General features: G+C 29.6%; 1 protein-coding gene across 1 annotated transcript; it reads right to left on the reverse strand.

Annotated features, from left to right (window-relative positions):
* Positions 1-1,508: 1,508 nt before the first annotated feature.
* Positions 1,509-6,729, reverse strand: LOC111689160 (signal transducer and activator of transcription C). Its single transcript, XM_023451658.2, has 4 exons — positions 6,341-6,729; positions 2,649-2,879; positions 2,337-2,595; positions 1,509-2,273 (listed from the first exon to the last, which is right to left on the reverse strand). Exons 1-4 carry the CDS (start codon positions 6,359-6,361, stop codon positions 1,693-1,695), a joined length of 1,092 nt encoding a protein of 363 aa, XP_023307426.2. The 5' UTR covers positions 6,362-6,729; the 3' UTR covers positions 1,509-1,692.
* Positions 6,730-21,648: the final 14,919 nt, after the last annotated feature.

Consider the following 21,648-nt stretch of genomic DNA (forward strand, 5'->3'; position numbering starts at 1 on the left):
GTTTCCACAAATATTTGATCAATTATAAAAGTATTGAAATAAAAGCTGTTGGTGGAGGGTATTTTAGATTCGGCTCAGGCGAATATAGCACTCTTACTTGTTAATGATATTTTTTTCGAAAGTGAAATTTATATGTTACGTATGACCAATAATTTACCTATATCGAAAGAATTTTGCGGGCTGATTTATAAACACATACCTTAAATACATTCTTTAGAAATTTCATCACAATATCATTATATAATAATAAAATATGGCCGTTTATGTGATTATTGATAGAGGTTTTAGAGGATACTACATGGCCTATCTTGAAGTAGTCTGAATTAGATTATAATGCATTGCGTGAAATTGGTGTTTTGTGTGATTCCAGGGGAATATATTTTTGCTGGATCCCACATAATGACATCCTCTATCAACACTGCTGTTGATAGACGGTTTCAAGGTACCTTTCGGCGATAGTAGGGTATCCAACTTTATTGATTTACCGAAGCACCGTTGCAACAAAACTGTTCCATTAAAATTAGTAAACTCGTTCTCGATAACTATATATTTATACGCAGCACACGACTTTCATCAAGAACACACCCATTTGTGGACCATATTACAATACATTTAAATTCATTCCTCAGCCCCACTGATCGTATATGGAACAAACTTTCTGCAAAAGTATTCCACACCACTTTTGATGAGAAAAGATTAAAAGCAAATGTCCACTAACACTACTCCCTCTATCCTCCTTCCAACAACTTATTTTTCTAGTTCCAGCGTAATGTACTGCATGAGTAGGGGTCATTACCTGAGTGCTGGTACAAGAAAAAAATGTAAGTTTTAAACTAAACCATAAACTAATATAATTATTATGATACTTATGCCCACATTCCTTTTCTAACACATCAAAATATTGGTCATAGACCATAAAAGTATATAAAAACTGGGTACTAATTAATTTCTATGTCAATCTAGCCAAGTCCATCCGTCTGTCTTTCAAAAACTGATCGAGTTTGAACGGAAAGAGCTAGATGGTTGAACTTTTACCAAAATATTTTATATATTTATTTTTTGTTAGGTACTGAAAATGTCTAAAATTACTGTTTTAAATAGGTTTCATATGAGTTAAAATCTCTAAACTAAAAAAACTCTTTTTGTTGGCTTTAAAACAGTATAGCGATAGAATTCGTCATAAAGAAATACTGTGTGAAGCAAAATCACTTTACAAAATTTTATGAGGATCTGTAAATAGCCCATCCTGAGGGTTCTCATCAGAAAATTACTTTAACGCTAATTGATGGCATAAAATAAGAGTAAAGTTATGAAATTAGACATAAGATTTTTCAAAAATCCCTTCTTAGAGGACTGACTGTACGCTCCTTACTACTCACAAAATAGTTATTGAACAATATTTTTAGCTTTGTGTTTCGGTATGGAATTTCGTGACTATTTTTTAAGTTACTCTGTATTTTAATTTAATAAATTTGTATGAGAACGCCTTAAGATAGACAACACTTTACTTGGGATTTTCAGTACATGTATTTCATGCATTCAATTTAATTTCTTATATTTTATGTAACAAATATTAGAATATTAAAATATTTATATATATATTTTTTTGCAAGAAGTTGTTGGTCAAAACAATCTTCTTATTTTTTCATGAATTTTATAGAGAAAATATGAACAATTATGTATCGTGTTGTATTAATGCTCCTCTGTAATTAAAGATTTTGTCGCTGATTTCTTATATCGGCGATAGGGATTGTAGCCAAAGGTATTAACCAATTGATTGGGTCGTGCTCGAAGTTCCTGTGTGGCTAATTGTTGTTGTTGCTGCTGATCATTTTGTTGATGCTGCTGATTATTTAACTGATGCTGACGGTTTTGCTGCTGTTGCTGTGTAAGATTTTGCTGTTGCGGTAGGAAATTTCCTTGCGGTTGCAAATTATTACCGAATTGATTTGGGCTTCCCTGTCCAAATGGTGTACTCCCTGTCAGGGAGGACTGTGGAGAGAAACCGAACTGATTATCAGGTGTATATTGACCAGAATTCTGTTGCTGCTGTAGGAAACGTTGTTGTTGCTGTAGTTGAAGTGGCGTAAGTTGTCCTTGTCCTGGTCTTAAATTATTGGGATACTGTCGAAAAGGTGTTTGATAGGGATTTATATTTGGACTATAGTCCTGTTGATACGGATTCTGTAAACTGGCAGTGTACTGAAGAGATTTTGCAATAGCATCTGGTATGGGTGGTGGTGTTGGTATGTGAGCTCCTTCGGCACGAAAGCCTATAATGTAAATTTATGTTTTTATATCTGTGTCTAGCTGGTTAACCGATAAACTTAACTCACCATTTTCATCAGCTATATAGCGTACCGTTATAGGTGTACCTTCCGGCGATGTATAGGAATATGAACCTTGAACAACTTGAGCCTCAACTGCTTCTCCTAAGCCCAAATTCTTAACATAACCCTGTGCCTGTGCCGTAGTACCATCACCAGCAGAATAGCCATAAGAGAAACTGCCATCATAATTTAATTCATTCTGATATGCCGTTATTGGTACAAAATTCTGAGGATTCAGTTGATTATAATTACGATTGTAAATGTTCTATAAAATAATTTTAATTAATTAAAGTTAAGAAACAAATCATTTCCACTTACTTGTGGTAATATCGTTGAAATGGGTTGAAGTGTATTGAGTGGATTTAGTGTGTTTAGTGCATTGGGAAAGAGTTGTTGCGGTTGTTGCTGTTGTAATTGCTGACGTTGGCGCAGTTGTTGACGTTGAAACGGCGATTGTCGTTGGAATGGTGATTGATTGAAGAGTGTGTTTTGCTGACAGTGACATGTTTTCAGCAACAGTGTGAATGTCAACAAAAAGCCGGCTATAAGCTAAAGAAAAACAATTGAAAAAACATTTTTGGAAGAAATAAATAAAATGTTTTGTTGTTAACAATATAACTTCTGAATTCTTGACCTTATATGTAATTGAAATGTGTATGATAAAGTGTTTTAACATGAATTTTATTATTTCAGCTAAGGTATCCTACAAAAACTTAAGTTTGAATTAAGTTGAAATTATTTACTTTGTTTGTCATTCATAAAATGTCAATAAAATTTCCATACAAAATTTAAGTCATTATTTTTAATGTACCTACATACATCCCAGCAGTTTGACAAAGAGTCAATGCTTACGAAAAAGATTGTAATTTCCACTAATAGTTAACCACCCGGATGATTGTAATTCGTATGTTTTGGGTCATTCGTCACGAATGTACCCTTTGTAATAGAAAATGAAGACCGTCGTCTCTTTAATGTCCTCTTTGTAAGCGGGAGCGGAGACAGTCATCTCTTTACTGTCTTAAAGTACTTCCGAAAGTAGTTATTTCACCCATCTTTTCGTGAAATAATTATTACTTTCTACTAATATGCCACCATCGTCACATTGTCCCACAGTATTTTAGAGAGTAGACACTTGAAATTTTTAAATTTTAGTTCCATTAATATCTTACCACCTGGCAGACTCCAATTCGTATGTTTTTGGTCTTTCGTCACAAATAAACTCTTTGTAATCGAAAATGAAGACAGTCGTCACTTAAGTGTCCCCTTTGTAAGCGAGAGCGGAGGCAATCGTCTATTTACTGTCTCCAAGTAATCTAGAGATTAGACTCTTAAAAGTTGTTATCGTTTTATTAAACTTCCGACAGTAGATATTTTACCCATCTTTTGAAGAAATGATTTATACTTTCTACTAATATGTCACCATCTGGTTGACTCAAATTTATATTTGGAGATTACTATGATTTGATACTTTTTGACCGTCTTTTGACTGTCTCTTTGTAGGGTGTAGAGTGATGATTGACTTCCTTGTAGGACAAGCCCATGTTAAAATGGTTGGTCACCTGGGTAGTCAGGTAATTAGGGGCCACCACTAATGGTAGGTTAAGTGGTCAGTTCGGGACTGTCCCGTCGAACTGCTGGGATATGTATGTATGTATTTTCATATATGACCTTTAGATGTCACTTGAAACATTTCTGCAGGTTATTCAGTTTCGAACCAGATAACCTAATATTACATGCATCCATACTAATCCATCTATTTTCAGAAATTTGAGAAATGAACTTGAGCATAATTGATTTGATAGATCCCAACAGAGTTGTTACTGAAAACAGCTTTCTTTCGGTTGTTTATTGCCATAGTGCGCAGGCAATAAAGAAAATTTAAGTCTGGAAAATCCTATTTGCATTGTCTGACAAAGAGTTTAATATAATAAGTTCCATTTGGCTGTCAACAAAAATTCCTATATTGTCCTGAATATTGATCATTTAATGTTCTACAGGTTGACATTACTGCAAATATTTCAACCTGTTAGAAAGATGGTTGAAAATACTTATCCCATCCAAAACCAGATATATCCTGCCCGACTTCAAAGTCGCTTTGCGGGGTAATGAAGTCGTATAGTTAAATAAGTTTGAGGGCAGTAGATTTACTTGAGTAAAGCCTTGCTTGATCTATTGGTAGAATGTAGAATGTCCTACTTCTGGTAGACTTCTACTAAAATAAATTTTATTGTTGAACAATTATAAAAAATTATAGTCCTACATTACTAGTTATTAGAACAACGGTTATTCCAATGCATGCTGACCTCTTTGTATAATTGTTCAACAATAAGTTTTATTTTAGTAGAAGTCTACCATACAAGGCGAAGGATTTCAAAGAGTCTATTTATTAAAGCAAAGCCGGTATTAGAAAAACCAAGTGATTTTAGGGATTCTTTTGGGGATAAGAGCGTTCCTCGTCTAAGCGTACACTTTTACACTATAATATATAATATATATAATATATATATTCCGAGTCCTTATAGGAGTCGATTAAGCTTTGTCTATCCGCTATCTGTTGGTCCGTCTGTACGTTTGCTTAAATTAATTTTTTTAAGACTCCAGATATCTTTGGGTCCCAATTCTTCAACCATTCAGTCAGTTATGCTTTCAAGAAGTTTTTTATTTAAAATCACTAAAATCGGTCAGTAAATAACTGAAATATAAGCTAAACTCTATGGCAATCTTTGCAATTGAAAAACAATTAGATTTCTTGTGTATGAAAAGAAAGATATAACAACAACATACATTTTGATAAAGTAAATGTTGTGTTTGTTTATAAAAACCATAGTAATACAGAATATTAATTGAAAATTTCAACTGTCTAGCTCTTTCCGTGTGGCCCCTTTTTAGAATTTTTCATATATACTTTTGTGGTTCCATAACAAATATTTCGATGTGTTACAAACGGAATGACAAAATCAATATACCCTCCCATTTTTTTGGATGGTGGATGGAATATTTTTTGTACCTTTTCGTTTTTATACCCTACACCACTTTAGTGGGAAGGGTATATTGGGTTTGGGCTGATGTTTGCAACGCACAATAATATTGGTCCTATACCCATCTTAAAGTATACCAATCGGTTCGGAATCATTTTCTGAGTCGATTTAGCTATGTCCGTCCGTCTGTACGTCCATGTAAACCTTGTAATCAAACTATAGGTCTCATTTTTGAAGATAATTGAATGAAATTTAGTACATGATCCCAGGGACGAAACCTTTTGAAAATGGTTAAGATCGGTCTATTATTTCACTTAGCCCCCATACAACTGTACCCTCGAATAGGGCTTGTAAACATTGTAATCAAACTACAGGTCGCAATTTTGGAGATAATTCAATGAAATTTGCACATGATCATCTATTATACCGTAGACGAAGCCTATGGAAAATGATTAACATCGGTACATTATTTCACCTAGCCCCCATACAACTGAACCCCGAATAGAGCTTGTAAACCTGGTAATCAAACTACAGGTCGCAATTTTGGAGATAATTCAATGAAATTTGGCACACGATCTTTTATGGTACCGTAGACGAAGCTTATTAAAAATAGTTACCATCGGTCCATTATTTTACCTTTCACTTTTTAGTTTATAATTATGTTTAATATGCTCGTATACTTTATAATTAAGGGCCTCATTTGACCCTAACCCCTCTAAAAAGCCCCCATCAAAATTTTCCTTAAATATTCACAGATTTATTAAACAATAAACGGCTTTAGTATATCTGAGACAAAGTACAATTCAACTTAAATGCTTCATTACGAAAACTTAATCACATTTTATTCGTATATGGTCAGCCTCGCCTCTTTTTAACTTAATTGCCACACTTATTGACTTTTTATTTTCAAAAGAATACTTCTTTTAAAGAATATTTATATCCTTGTAGTCCTCTTATATTTGTATATTAAGTATTAAATAAATTTCAATTATTTAAATTTAAACATTCACTTTATTATTAAATTAAATTTACCCGATATTTTATTTTATCCATTAGATTAGCGTGGGAAATATCACTACAATGTAATCAAATCGAATTAAACGCTTCTCAAATAAATTCACTGATAAATTGCGTAAAGAAAATTTCCGTTTATTTTCAAACTACTGATACTTATGTACATATATTGTATATAGTATTTTTCACTTATTATTGCTGCGATTGTTAAAATGCCGGCTGTCGTTTGAAATAAAAACTGAATTAGAAACGTGAATATTTGACAAACTCATGTACTTATTTCACGCTCGACTAACGCGAAGCTTGTCTCTGACGTGATGGCTTGAAAATTTTCTATGACGATTTCGTTTTAGACTTTACAGACGTTTTCCTATAATAATCAGCGTTTGAGTTAATTTCGCGTTAAATCCTCCAGTTAAACTAATTGTTGAAGTACAAAAAGAACGTGTATTTATATGAAATGAATCTTTTTAAAAAACGCATTTGTGGCAAATACGCAAAAAAAAGAAACTAATACAGAATTTTTGCATAATTATGCATTTAGGCATACAGCATAGTTACTTTGCATGAATGCTGTGTATATATGTGTGTGTATTTACTGCTTAACAATGCCTCAACCTAACGAATACAAATTAAAAGTTGAAAATAAATACAAAAAACAAATATAGCGGTATAAAAGTGCCACATGCGCGTTGTAATCTGTCAAAGCATCATTTCGTATTAGAACGAAATCAATAAAGTTTTGCATACTTCCGGTTCTGTTCGGATGCTTCACAAGTTCAGCATCATTTCTGTTTACAAATTTTATTTACTTTGTATTTGATCTTTCAAGTTAATATAGGAAGGTTCATTTATAATGAAACGTGTAAGTTTATTTTTATATTGCGAATAAAATCGGAAGAAGCAAACCATTATAAATAATTTTTTCTTAATCGATAAACTCAAGAACTAACAACATCAAATAGGACAAAATTTCAAATTTGTATTCGTATAGAGTGTTTCTGTTAAACTTCCATTCGTTCGATTACATCACAGTATTAAATTACACACAGCCGAATCGATAGTTTTAAGATTTCAGGGTTATATAGGTCTTTATGTAGTGAGTCCACATATCCAAAAATTTGGATTTTAGATTTCCGATTTTATCAAATCGGACTGCCAGACGATTAGTCCGATTTTATATCCATTAGTCAGGATACAAAAGTATTTAACTATAAAGGTTCAGTAATTATGTAATAGTATATTTACATTGAATTTTAAAGACAATAACAACACTGGGGCTTACAGATCTGTCATTTTAAACGTATAATACCAATTTCTTTGAAGTCTTTTCCTTTCTGAGACCACTTCGAGTTCTATAGAAAACAAACGAAAGAAAGAGTTCTATTCCTTATATCAGGTCCTTAGTCGAATATAATATGCCGACAAAATAGGAGCAATCTATAATTATCTGTATATATAAAAATCAAAATAGGAGACTAAACTACTGAAACGATCTTCTTGAAATTTTCGCTGTGTGTTCCTCTATATCTATACTTCTTGTTTTGAAATTTCAAGTGGGCCTTGCCCATATTAAGAAAATATTAAATCCGTATATTTGATATAATATAAGAGTTAAGGTCCTCAAGTTTTGTCTGAGCGACTTATGATTATTTCTAACAAAAAGTAATCAGCATGGCACCTTCCACATAAATGATATAAAAAAATTTGTTAATCTTGGAAACTATTACAGTTAGAATCTTAAAATTTTGCACCAATAACTTTAACATCCATATCAATATTTTGGGTAATAAATTGGTGGATTAGGGGAGCGGCACCTCCCATATTAACTAAATACAAAAATTCGTTTATCTGTTAATCTAAAAGAACTAAATTCTTAAAATTTTGCATGAAGAAATTTATCTGAACTTTTTTAAGGCAAAATAAAGGACTTTTATTAGGGGGGGTTGGATCCTCCAAATGAATAAAATAGAAAAATTCGTATATCTGAGAAACTATTAGAGCTAAAATCTTTACATTTTACTTGAGGAACTTTGACAGTCATCTCAACATTTAGAGTATAACGGGCGGACTTCTAATGGGGTACCTCCCATATGAATTAAATACAAAATTTCTTTTAACTGAGATTCTCTCAACATTGCACAAATTACCTTAATATTCATCTGAACATTTTGGAAAAAAAGGATGGACCTTCACCTGTGGAGCTTGAAGCCTGCACATGTATTAAATAGAAAAATTCGTTTATCGAAGAAATTATTACATATAGAATCTTCAAATTTTTCATGAAGAATTTTGACATTCCAGTGAACATTTAGAGAATAATGGCCGGAATTTCAATAGGGGCTTGACACCACATATATGTATAGAAATTGGCAAACTTGCAATAATTTCCTTGACAACTCTCATATGAAACACATTGTTAATCTGGAAACTATTGTAGTTAAAATTTTCTAGAAGGTAAAACAAAAATTATTGTGTATTTTTAAGAATAAAAGTAAAAGATCATTAATATATTATTATATTATATAATATATTGTCATCATATGAAATTATAATAAAACTATAAGAAAAATTGCATAATTAAATAACTAAATAAATAAATAATTTTTTTTAATTATGTATTTAATTTCGATAGGGGTAGCGAAGCACACCGGGTATTAGCTAGTATTATAAAAGAGTAGCGTTATTGACTGACTCTGATTCATCATCGCACAACCTAAGCGGCTAAACCTAGAATCTTGAAATTTTGATATTATATGTCTTTTGGGTTATGTAGATCGACTAAGAAGGAATTTTTGAATATTTCAATATTTGGAACAAAAAGAAGGAAAATCTGTAATCAGTTTTATTTCACACTATAAACCGAAATTTTGAGTGAAAACATATAAGAACGTTTTTCTCGAAGTTAATACAGCAAAATAAACCAAATGTATGATCACTTTTATTTCATACTAAAAACTTTTTGTGATGGAAGTATAAAAATCCGTTTTTCCGATATACAGCAAACACAACCGAAATGTGTAATCAATTTTACTTCATTCCAAAACCCGATATTTTGAGTGAATACATACAGGTCCGTTTTTCTTGAAAATTTTATGAAATACAGCAAAAACCAGCGAAATCTGTGATCAGTTTTATTTTACAATAAAATCCAATACTGATATTTTGAGTGAAAACAAAAAAATTCGTTCTTGAAAACAAAACAACCGAAATCTGTAATTACTTTAATTCGATTCCAAAAGCTTATTTTTTGACTTTTATTTTATAATAAAATATAGATTTTTAGTAAAAACGATAGCTATAAAAGTTATAGCAAAAACAAAAGATTTATTGCAAAAACAAACGAGATCACTTTTATCTTATACTAAAAACGCATCTTTTGACTGAAAATATAAAGGTCCGTTTGTCTCGGAAATAATAAGAGATACGGCAAACACAAGCGAAAACTGTGAACACTTTTTTTGAGTAAAAATATAAAAGTATGTTTTTCTAGAAAACTATAAGAGATACGGCAAAAACAAGTGAAATCTGTTATCACTTTTTATGCACTTTATAGACCACGATCGAAAGCTAAAAAAGATACAGAAAAAACAAAATGTGTGTCCTTTTAAAAATTTTAATTTGGCAAAACCTAAAGTATGCTGGATCGCGGAAGGGAATGTCGTTTGACCTATTCAGAACTCTTGATATTGGCAAAAATCAGGATTTGATTTGCAATCTCTCATCTGTCGATAAAAATGACTCCATCATACCTAACCCTAACAAGAATGATGTTGAACGGAGCTGGCTGACTTGAATACGAGTGGGGCTCAGGTGAAAAAGTTGAAGAAAAAACTCCAGATGATAATTTTTGATATTTACCGAACACTCCCAGGAGACAAGAGACAAACGAATCAGATTCGCTGAGATGCTGACAACTTCACAAATTGCCAGCATCCTTAGATCAACAAGTTTTTAATAAAATGAAAAAGAAAATTGGACACCCAGGCCAATCTTTAGCTCATTATCAATACACCCACGTACCGAATATAAATATTAACGTTATCATCATGTTCAATGTTTATTACCACAAATTTACATTCAACTAACAACAATATTTGCAGAAATTTATAGTTTTTCTATTGACCATTGACAGAAGGACAAATAAATCTTTAAGATGCAACAATTTGTTTTTTCTTTACTTGTAGTTTTTTTTAGATTTTAATCAGTTTCTTTTGATTTTTGTTTGTTTTAAACTTGTAACTTGGTCTGTGGTTGCAGTTTAATAAATTTATGATGTAAAATTCAGTGTATTGTAGTTTTATGATCTCTATTTGTAGAATTTTGGTTTTATGTAAATTATGTTTTTACAACAATATGTAAAGTTTTTTGTTTTCCGAAAAAATATTTGGGCTGACTATACAATTAAGAATGAGAAGAATAAGCAACTAAGAAAATTTATGATTTTTTAAGAAGAGGTTAAGGTTTTAATAAATCCCATGTAAATGTACTCGTACTTGAATTATGGTATTATTAAGGTTTTTAAAAAGGGGCTATTTGATAGGTATTTACATAAATTAACCATGTTTGGTTAAGCATAACATAAGATATGAGCAACAATTCTAAATATTTATGTATTGTAATTAGAAAAAAATTCAATTGTTAAATATTAGACTAATTATGACAATTATAAATTTTTCTCGAATGTTATGAGATCTTATGCGTAAGATCTCGTGTAATGTAAACTTTGAAAGATAATAAAGAAAACTGAAATATATTGTTGAGTCGCTAGTGCGAACCTCATCACTGAAGACATTAGCTATGTGTATGGATCATTATCTGAATAAAATGAATTGATCATAGCTCAAATATTTTGTCAGATAGTAGCATACAGGAGATAAAATCAATGTTGACAGGAATATAAATTATATTTCCTAAAATAGACGCTTGTCTAGTGCACAGCGGATAAAGGCGGTAGAAAAGTACCGAAATCATTAAAATTCTTTGTCAAAAGTGATGTGTATAAACTTTAAATAACACCTAGTTATAATTTTAATAACCACCGTTGTAATTTTGACAACGTATCAATGCAACTGCAACATTGCAGTTTTCTGACAGTCTAAACTACTATCCAATAGGACTAACATTGGTGCAAATTGCCTCCAGATCGAGAGACATCGGTTTAAAAAACCTAGGTCATTTGACACTTTATAATAATTTCAACCAATCCCAAAATGTAAATAAATAAATAAATAAATAAATATGAAGCTTAATTTATTATTAAGTAAAAAACACAAGCATTACAATTTTGTAAATTGTTATATGTTTGTTGATGTAGTGTAATTGTTTAAATCAATTTATCACTATAGCATTTTACGTTAAACATTTTTAGACCAAAAAGTCTACAATCTATGAAAAATTATAAGCTACTTAATGTGATAGATGATGTCTAAATATACCCAGTAGTTTTATTAGTCAACTAGTGGTGTCCGGACCGCGTAACAGGCCCTCAATGAACACGTGGACTTTGGATATAAGGATCTACACATTCCTCCAACGATAGAAAGATAGATAGATAGATAGATAGATAGATAGATAGATAGATAGATAGATAGATAGATAGATAGATAGATAGATAGATAGATAGATAGATAGATAGATAGATAGATAGATAGATAGATATTTGTTTCTTAAAATATCACAGAGGATTACATTACAAGGGGACCACACCAAAATATCTGATTAAGTCGCGACAGTCACCCAGATCTGCTTGGCAATCTGTAATGTTTACAAATATGTGTAAAATTGTAATAAAGGTGATTTATTGCTGACAAGTTTCCTCACCTGTATGGCACTTTAAATCCATAAAATTAATCATGTGTTTAATAGAGTATTCGTGCATTCTTTAAAGTAAACACAAAACACATATAAAATCAAAATCATTAATAATTTAATGCTAATTAAATGATGATTAATAATTCATATTAAGTACACTACATGCAATGGAAGTTTTTATTATGCCTGTGCGTAGTGCAATTTGTAGCAAACTTTAAATACAAATTTATGCTCGTAAGAAAATCTTATGCTAGTGCAATGTTTCCTCAAATAATTTTCATGTTTTCCAACGTGATTAATGACATTTTATTGTATTTTTGATTCATTAAAGGGTTAGTGAAGTTTAAATAAATTACTTGACTAGAAATTATAAAATGTTATGTTAAACTTTTGAGTTTATTTTATTTTAAAGTTGATTAAGTTTTAGATCTTAAATATTTATGCTTAAATATGGAGGCATAACTTTAATCACGAATTCGTTTTGATAAAGGGTAGAATGATTGTGAAAGACACATAGAGTTGAAATTTAAAAATATAAAATTGTCCTATTTTCGAATGTTTTTTACTAATTAATATCAATTCTTTTTTAGGCCCGATAGTAGGCCTCCGATAGCAGAATTTTCATTTTACTTTCAAATTCCTCTTTATTATATTTTGATAGTTGATGATTTTTATGTAAATATACTATTCATATTAATCAACATATTTAGGTTTGACTGTAACGTAAGAATACTTTTTAAATCTTTCAAGAAAGACGCAAAATAAAAAAATCAAAAAATTTATTTTCCTAAAGATATTTTTAATTTACAAATGCTGCCTTAAAGTATGCAACACTTGGAGGGTATTTATGACAAAAGCTTTTTAAAAATGAATGCACAAAGGTCGTTTTCACAGTAGTGTACTTAAGCGGTTGATTAACTTGTAATAATAATGGTTTGTTAATACATAATAAAATATCTTACTGCATTTTTTAAAAACATTTATCAAAGGTTTATAAAACAAATTTATATGCAAATTTGATTTATAAACTTTGATAAAAGAAATTAAATTTTTTGTGCAGTGTGTAGAATATTTAACTAACAATCCGAAGTTCATATTATCACTGATTTTGAAAGACAGGGGTTTTATGGGGCGACATAGGGTTTATATGAGTCTATCCTGATAATGTTAGAGGAATTTACATTTACATGAATATTAAAATTATTAATGCAGAATTCCATCGTGGTATTAGTGTTTATAAGTGAATTCTGATCATCAAGATATTTTCTGATAGGGGTTTTTATGGTTGAAATGTGGAACTATCATATTTATATTTATAAGATCAAAAGCCCTATTAGGGAGGGGGTTATAGTTGCAAGAGGGCTAGGCTAAATAATGGACCGATTTCTATATGCTTCGTCGTTTGATCATAATGAGACTATAAATTTCATAAAATTATCATAAAAATTACGACAACGACGAACAACAAAACAAGGCAGAGCGAGAGCAGCAGAGCAAGAGTAGAATAGCGAGAGCAGCACTAGTGTGTTGTTATTGGCTAGAAACATGAAATTATGTATGTGGAGCATGGCTTAAGTTAGAAGCCATAAAAGAGAACTTTTTGGTACTTTTTCGTTTTTCAAAAGGTACTTTTTGAATTTTCTATACTATTGAACCTAGAAATATGAAATTAAGTATGTAGAGTCTGAATTAGGTAAGAATTTCAAAAGGTACTTTTGGAATATTCTATAATATTGAAAAGAGAATTTTTGGTACTTTTTCGTTCTACAAAAGGTACTTTTTAATGTTTTTATAATATTAAACCTAGAAGCATGAAATTAAGTATGTAGAGCCCAAATTAAGTCAGAACCCATAAAAGGGGACTTCTTGGTACTTAGAAACATGAAATTAAGTATGTAGAGCCAAGAATTGGGCAAGAACAAATAAAAGGGACTTTTTGGTACTTTTTCATTCTACGAAAGGTACTTTTTGAATTTTCTATAATATTGAACCTAAAAACATGAAATTAAGTATGTAGAGTCCGGATTAGGAGAGAACACATAAAAGGAGACTATTTGGTACTTTTTTGTTCTACAAAAGGTACTTTTTGTAATTTCTATAATATTAAACCTAGAAAAATGAAATTAAGTATGGAGAGTCTGGATTAAGTTAGAACACACCTTTTTGCAACTTACAGTTTTGAAATTTTATTTTTTGTAATAAAATTCGTACTAACTGCTTTTATTGTTTTGATGTATATCGATAATTTGATAAAAAAATGGAAAAAAGTGTTTTCAAAAATATTGCAGAATATTACACCTTCTTAAAAATTTTTTCAAAATAACTATTTGCTTTAGTCGTGAAATCAAAATAACGCTCTAAATCAAAAAATTGTAAAAAATTTTAGAACACCAGTGTCTCGTATACGTGAAAAAGTTAATCGACTCAGAAAATGATTCTGAACCGATGTGGTAAATGTTGGACCAATAAGGTGAGTAATTGCATACAAATTGATAATTTTCAAATAAAAAAAACACCTTCATATACACAAATTCCTTCGTTTTTAAGTTTGTTTCTTAAGTCTTTTAAAAAGACTTAAGAAAGCTACATTAATTTTTACCTAATACAAAAGTATTAACAATTTGAAACAAACCATTAGCTAATACGTTACTTTTTTGATTACATTTAAATTAAGTTGAAATTTAAAAATATTTGACATTTAATATTTGATATTTGGCGGTAGTAATTTAAAAAAACAAATTTCATTTGCCTGCGGCTATAAACATAAATGTGGCATCAACTTAAATAAAATAAAAACATTTAATATTTTTCACTTCGCCTTATAAAAACATAAAAACTCTTCATTATTAGCAAACGGCGATGATAAGTCATTGAAATTTTGCCCACCTTGCGGTATATGCCGCAGTAACGAGTTGCTGTGCAACATTTACACAAAAATTTAAGTCAAAACGAAACAAAAACACAATTAAAATGTTGCAAATAAATTCACAAATTTGTCTAAATAAAAATATCAATTTGATAATAAAAGTTAATTGAAAAATGTACTTTATTTTAGATTTAAATTTGAATTTCAAAATATTACATTCATTAATCTTTTGAGATTTTATTTCGTTTTGCTAGTAAGTCGTCATGCCACTATGGGAAATCAATAGACATGAAGTCTGCCTCATGAAGGAAGAAGCTATTGTTGTAAGTAGATTTTGTTTTTGTTGTTGTTGTTGTTTGTTTCTGGGGTTTTTCTCAATTCTCTGACAAGAAATTATACTTAATGCTTACACCCATCACCTAAAGTGATGCTAAATTCATTTCTAACAATACAATTAATCTTAATTTATTAGATGTTATTTTTCTGTTTATTTTATTTAATTTTTTCTTTGTTGCAGTTGCACTTTGGAATAAATTATTTTAGTTTGTTGATGGTGTAGGTGTATATGTAAATGTGTGTTAAAAGTTTTGTCTTTGTAGTCGTATGAGTTCTATGAGAATTTTCTTTGGTTTGTCTAATTTTATGATGGGAAGATTTTTTCTTCATTGGTTTTATACAAATAGTATGATTTCAATAAATACTATTTTGAAAAATGTTTTAATTAAAAACGGCAGTAAATTTATTCGGTTAGTTGTTATGTTTAAGACAATGAATTTTGATCTAGATCTTCTATGTGTGGTAAGATCTATTGGTTTGATAAGTTTATTTGAGAATTTTAGAATGCTATATATGTATATAATGTTTAATAAAAGTTACTTAAGTTGTAAATAAAAGTTATTTTTGAAAAGTACCTTTAAAAACTACCCATATTAAATGTTATGTAGGGTTTCATTATCTCTCGGATAACTTCGGGCATATCTTAAAGGGGTGTTGATGGATACATCATTGTATGGCATTGTCGGAACTATAGAGAAGGCATAAAAGAGTATGTTATGGCATCTCTTTTGGTTATAAAAAAACATATCTACAATAATCGATTCGCCAAATATCTTATTGGTTTAGACTCTAAGCTCACGAGAAAATGTAATGTTGAAAGTCGAATGAAGAAGCACTATGTTCCTTCTATCATGTTCCTTCTATAGCCATACAATATCACAGACCTTAGTTTAGTGGAACTAATCTCCATGATCTGGACTGTCACTGAGATGCGTCAGTAGTAAATAAGATCTATTCCAATAGAAATAACGCCAGTAGTCAACTCTTAACATAAGGGAATGGTAATTCTTAGAATATTACCAATTTTAACTAATCTTTAGATCAGACTGTAGTCTGGTATATATACAAAAATACAGATTGATCTGAAGTCGAAACTATAGATTGATCTATAGTCAAGACTATAAATTGTTCTATAGTCGACACTATTGATTGATCTATAATCAAGACTTTAAATTGATTTATAGTCAGGACTAGAGATTGATCTATAGTCAAGACTATAGATTGATCTATAGTCAAGACTATAGATTGATCTTCAGTCAACACTATAGATTGATTTATATTCAAGACAATAGATTGATCTATAGTGAAGACTATAGATTGATCTATTGTGAAGACTATAAATTGATCTATAGTGAAGACTATAGATTGATCTACAGTCAAGACTATAGATTGATCTATAGTCAAGACTATATATTGATCTATAAACAAGACTATAGACTGATCTATAGACAAGACTATAAACTGATCTATTGTCAAGATTGATCTATAGTCAACACTATAGATTGATTTATAGTCAAGACAATAGATTGATCTATAGTGAAGACTATAGATTGATCTATGGTGAAGACTATAAATTGATCTATAATGAAGACTATAGATTGGTCTATAGTGAATACTATAGATTAATCTATAGTGAAGACTAGAGATTGATCTATAGTCAAGACTATATATTGATCTATAGACAAGACTATAGACTGATCTATAGACAAGACCATAGACTGATCTATAGTCAAAACTAGAGATTGATCTTTAGTAAAGACTTTAGAAAGATCTATATACATTGATTGATCTATACTAAGGACTATAGTTTTACCAAGGTATAAGATAATTTTATACTTATATTCACTATAAATTAATCTATAGTAAAACCTATAGATTGGTCTGTAATCAAAATCTGATCTTTAATAAAGATATTAGATTGATCTATGGACAAGACTATATATTAAACTAGACTCGGGACTATGCATACTATATGCTGAGGTGTCAAGAATAACAATTTATTAATACTACTCGAAGTTTACATCCATATCTTTGTTTTCTGCATACCATTTAAAATTTTTGCCTCTCAGACTATATGTTTGTATATTTATATATTTATGTTTAAATAAACATATCAAGATTTTTACCATAAAAAAGTAAACGGTTGTATACCCAAATAAATAACTATAAAATAAATTGCAGTTTTGTACCACCACCAACGTTTATGTTCATAGATGTGGTGACGTATGAATAAATTAAAATATTTGACATTCGTTAACATTTTTTTGTTTGTACGTTAAAACACAAATATTTTTTTTTGTTAATTTATAAGCAATTTGTAGTAAATTATTTGTAAATTCAATTCTTTACATGCAAGTCTACACATGTAAATGAATGTGTAGATGTGTACAAATGTACTTGTAAATAATCATGTTAAACAAAATCATTTAAATTCAAACATATTTCTATAGTTTGTCTTTAAATCTTTAGACATTATTTTTATTAAAATGTAAAATAACACAATCTATTCAAAACTCCAGCTGTCTGTCCATTTAACTGGCTGTTTCTCTGTCTGTCTCTCTTAGGTACAAGTATGTGACTACAATTAAAAATTACAGGCACAGGTTCAGTTAATGTGAGTTTGTGTAGGAGCTTATAAATGATTTTATTAATACAACAATCAGAATCTTAATATGAATGTGAATCTTAATCTAAATCTCAATTTGAATGTACAATAAAATATTTTAAACTCTACATATTTTTCAAAATGATTTCAAGTGACATTTGCCATATAGATGAAACAAAAAAAAATGTGGCATTTTGAGTTGGATTAAATTGAACGTGTATTACTGACAAAAAGTGTTAATAAATATTTAAAACATTGAAGCGAGAAATACATAATCATATTTAATAATTTTTTATGATCGAGGTTGAACGAGTAATTTGACATTTTTGAAATGGAAACTGTTTCAAATATAATTTTTTCTTAATATAATTTTTTTCTTGTTTTGTATACTCTAGTGAATTTAATTCGGAAGATGTTGCATATTTTTACACTTGACTGCAGTTTGTTTACATCTTTAGTGTTTTATGAATATTTTTGTTGCTTCAAAATCTAAGAAATATTATTTAATTTTGATATTTGCCACTGCAGTTTTATAGAGACACTTAATATTTTGTTGTATCTAAAATAAACACTTGATTTGAATGTGACCGATTGTATTGAGTTAACAACACATTCTGTAGATCCAAATCAAACATGATATCTCACTAGGGTCCTAACTACCGAAGTTCCAGATTCATGTCTTCGGTCAGTTACTTGTTATTACAATGGAACTACAAACAAAACTTAAAACGCTTAAGAGTTGGTCATGTTTATTTCGAAAGCTATCACTTAAGTAAAGAGTATTGCTATCTTCCACTATGTACCACTAAAGTGGGTGTTTTCTATAAATTTTTGTTTGATTGCGTTTAATTTTATTTCTCTTGGATCTGAGAATCTACTAACATTTATGTGGCAACTTAATAAATTTTTGCAATTTCAAATCATAATTTGCACAACATTACTAAATACGACTACAATAATATACATACATGTTGTAGAGATATCGTTGTGGTCCAAGTATGGCTAATGATCGGGGTGGATGAATCAAAAAGAAAAAAATGAATGGAGTTTGAAGCGTATGCATATATTTTTATATGTTGTTGTTGTTGCTTTGTTGGATTTAAAGGTTGGTTTGTGTTTTGGCATTTACCTTGGCAACCGCTAAATGAAAAACTTATTAAAAAATCGTAAAACGTTCATTCATTTTACATTCATGAATGTTTGAATTGTAATTGTAACGTATTCTTCATAATCATTGTTTAAAATTTTAGCTACTTACCAGAGTTTATACTCTTAAGTTAGAAATATTCATCCAACAGCAATTTATGTTTTCATAATTCAGGTGCATCATCATCAACATCATCATTTTATTTTACAAATTCTTTTCATGTTAAAATTCTCTGCATGCAACAACACCTTTAAAATTTTGTTAATCTTTTAGATTGTGTGTTTTTTTTAATTTTTTCATCTTCTATTTTGGAGAATTGATTAAGTATATTATTATGTTGTTTTTTTTTTTATTATTTATGATTGAGGTGTGAAGTTGCCAAATACACAAATAATTATTTTAATAGCAGATTCATTTACAAACTAAGTTCTTGCCTCCTCACATTCTACTTCTGGTTAGTCTGATTTTCCTCTTTACAAATCATATTGTTCTTTGGGTTAGATTTGTATTCATACAATATTAAAATGGTTTTATTCAATTACTGTTTAAGAAAAACATATTTCATAGCAAGGTTGGCAAAATTAGTACAATTGTACATTTGTTGGTACAATTCGATCTTCAAAAGTTCAATAGTTCACCAATGGCTCAATTTGTACAATTTTAAAAAATATTCCCTTATTGAAATAATTATTTAAAAATTGTAAAATTTAAAATTGTTGAAATAACTACCAACTTCATCAAATTTTTAATAAACTTCAGAGATAACCAGACAACCGTTCGTTTTTCTTTTTTTATGTATAAGTCCCTAGACTGTTATGTGGACTTTTCTTTAAACGACTAAAAAAACAACACACTAATAAAATATCTAATCTATAGACTAGTATTTTGTCTAGTTTATAAACTACTCTGTGATCTAGTACATAGAGAGATAATAAACTGTCTATTGACTAGTCTAAGAACCTGTCTCTTGACTACATGGTCTCAAATATTGATTTATCTAACGACTTATGTGTAGTTTTAAAGTACTTTTAATTAGTATTTTCAAATATTTCTAGGGACTATCCTATGAATTAGTTTTTGGACTATAGTGTAAAACTCTATATAGTTGTTATAGACTAGTCTCCCGTCAATATTTTCTATATAATAGCCTATTGTGTAGTCAAAGTTTGTTACATAAATTTATTACATAAAAATACTGATTAGTTTACTGACTGAAGAAGTCGGCTTGAAATGCTTTTAAATTTGCAAAAATATACATTTGGCACTAAACAGGACTCAAAAAAGTACACTTTTAAATGCATCCATCCCTGGTTTATAGTACACACAAAATATACTAGATAAATTAAATTTGATTGATTAAAATTTGCCCGTAATTCCAATAAGCTTTTAACTAATGACACATTAGAGTATCGTTAAACTACTATAAATTGTTAACTGTTACAAGTTTTAATCTTATTCCCAGCAAACACTTTACATACGCAATAGCATTTTACCTTAATCTCCTAAAACAGGGATGATACTAGAAACAACTAGTTGACACACTTATAATTAGGAAAATAAATAAGTACTTATTACGATCGCCTGTAAATAGTTTTGTTTTTTAGTTTTCACACAACAAATAATTTTTTTTTTTCATTTGTGTTAAAAAAAGTTTAAAAACAATATGTCATGACTAAATAGTAAGTAATTTCATAATATATTATTTATAAGTCATTACTACATTCCTTCTAAGTAATGCAGTATGTAGTAGTAATTAAAAAGGTAAGATGTTGAATAAGTGCAAATCATTGCCATGTTTCTGCTGAGATATTGCGTTTTTTATACAGACATTGTTTAGGCCACTTCTTGGAAGTGTTTACTTAAACTAAATTCCAAAGTTAACAACATGGAAATCTACACAAAATTTTCTTTCTAATGTGTATTTCTTAGGATTTGATGTGTATACATCCTCTTTTCAAACCAACTAACTAACTAATGTGTATAATCATGATGACAGTTATTGCAGCATAACTAGATTGCCTTGCAAGGAAGTTAAAATTTTTTTTATCCTTATAACAATACTTTCGGCTAAATTCATTTCAGTATTTCAATAAAGTCCCAGTAAAAACTTTCACGTAAGTGGTTTAAATGCTAAAATTTACTTACACAATACCATTTTAAGTCATTATTTTAACACGGTGATGTCATTGGAGGCAAGTACTTACCACAAACGATTACAAGTAATTAGAAAAAGTTGTCATTGCAAATCGTACGACAAAACGTATACAGCTTCTATATTTTTACACGCAAGATGACTAATGAATTAGAAAGTATTTATATAATACATTATTAGTAAAACCTTATTAGATTACCTTTATGTAATCCAGGCGATATCGAGTAGTCTTTGAAAGGTATGTTGTTAGGTAAGTAATTACAATTGAAAGCCATTACCCAGTTTTTGCTGGGGTACTACAAATTTTCGGTTAAAATTTAAAATTTGTTAAAAATGCAGTAAAATATTTCGGATTGAATCCAATTTTTTCTGTTACTTTTAATTACTTATGAATATTACACAATTC

The sequence above is a fragment of the Lucilia cuprina genome, chromosome 6 (assembly GCF_022045245.1).
Source record: "Lucilia cuprina isolate Lc7/37 chromosome 6, ASM2204524v1, whole genome shotgun sequence".
In the NCBI taxonomy this organism is placed as follows: domain Eukaryota; kingdom Metazoa; phylum Arthropoda; class Insecta; order Diptera; family Calliphoridae; genus Lucilia; species Lucilia cuprina.

Bases quoted from the DNA above. Each gene is read 5' to 3' on its own strand.
- LOC111689160 (XM_023451658.2), bottom strand. From the start codon at position 6,361: ATGGATAAAATAAAATATCGG. The intron at 2,880-6,340 runs GTAAATTTAATT...GTTTTTCTTTAG, and splicing joins TGGATAAAATAAAATATCGG to CTTATAGCCGGCTTTTTGTT. The intron at 2,596-2,648 runs GTAAGTGGAAAT...ATTATTTTATAG, and splicing joins TTTCAACGATATTACCACAA to AACATTTACAATCGTAATTA.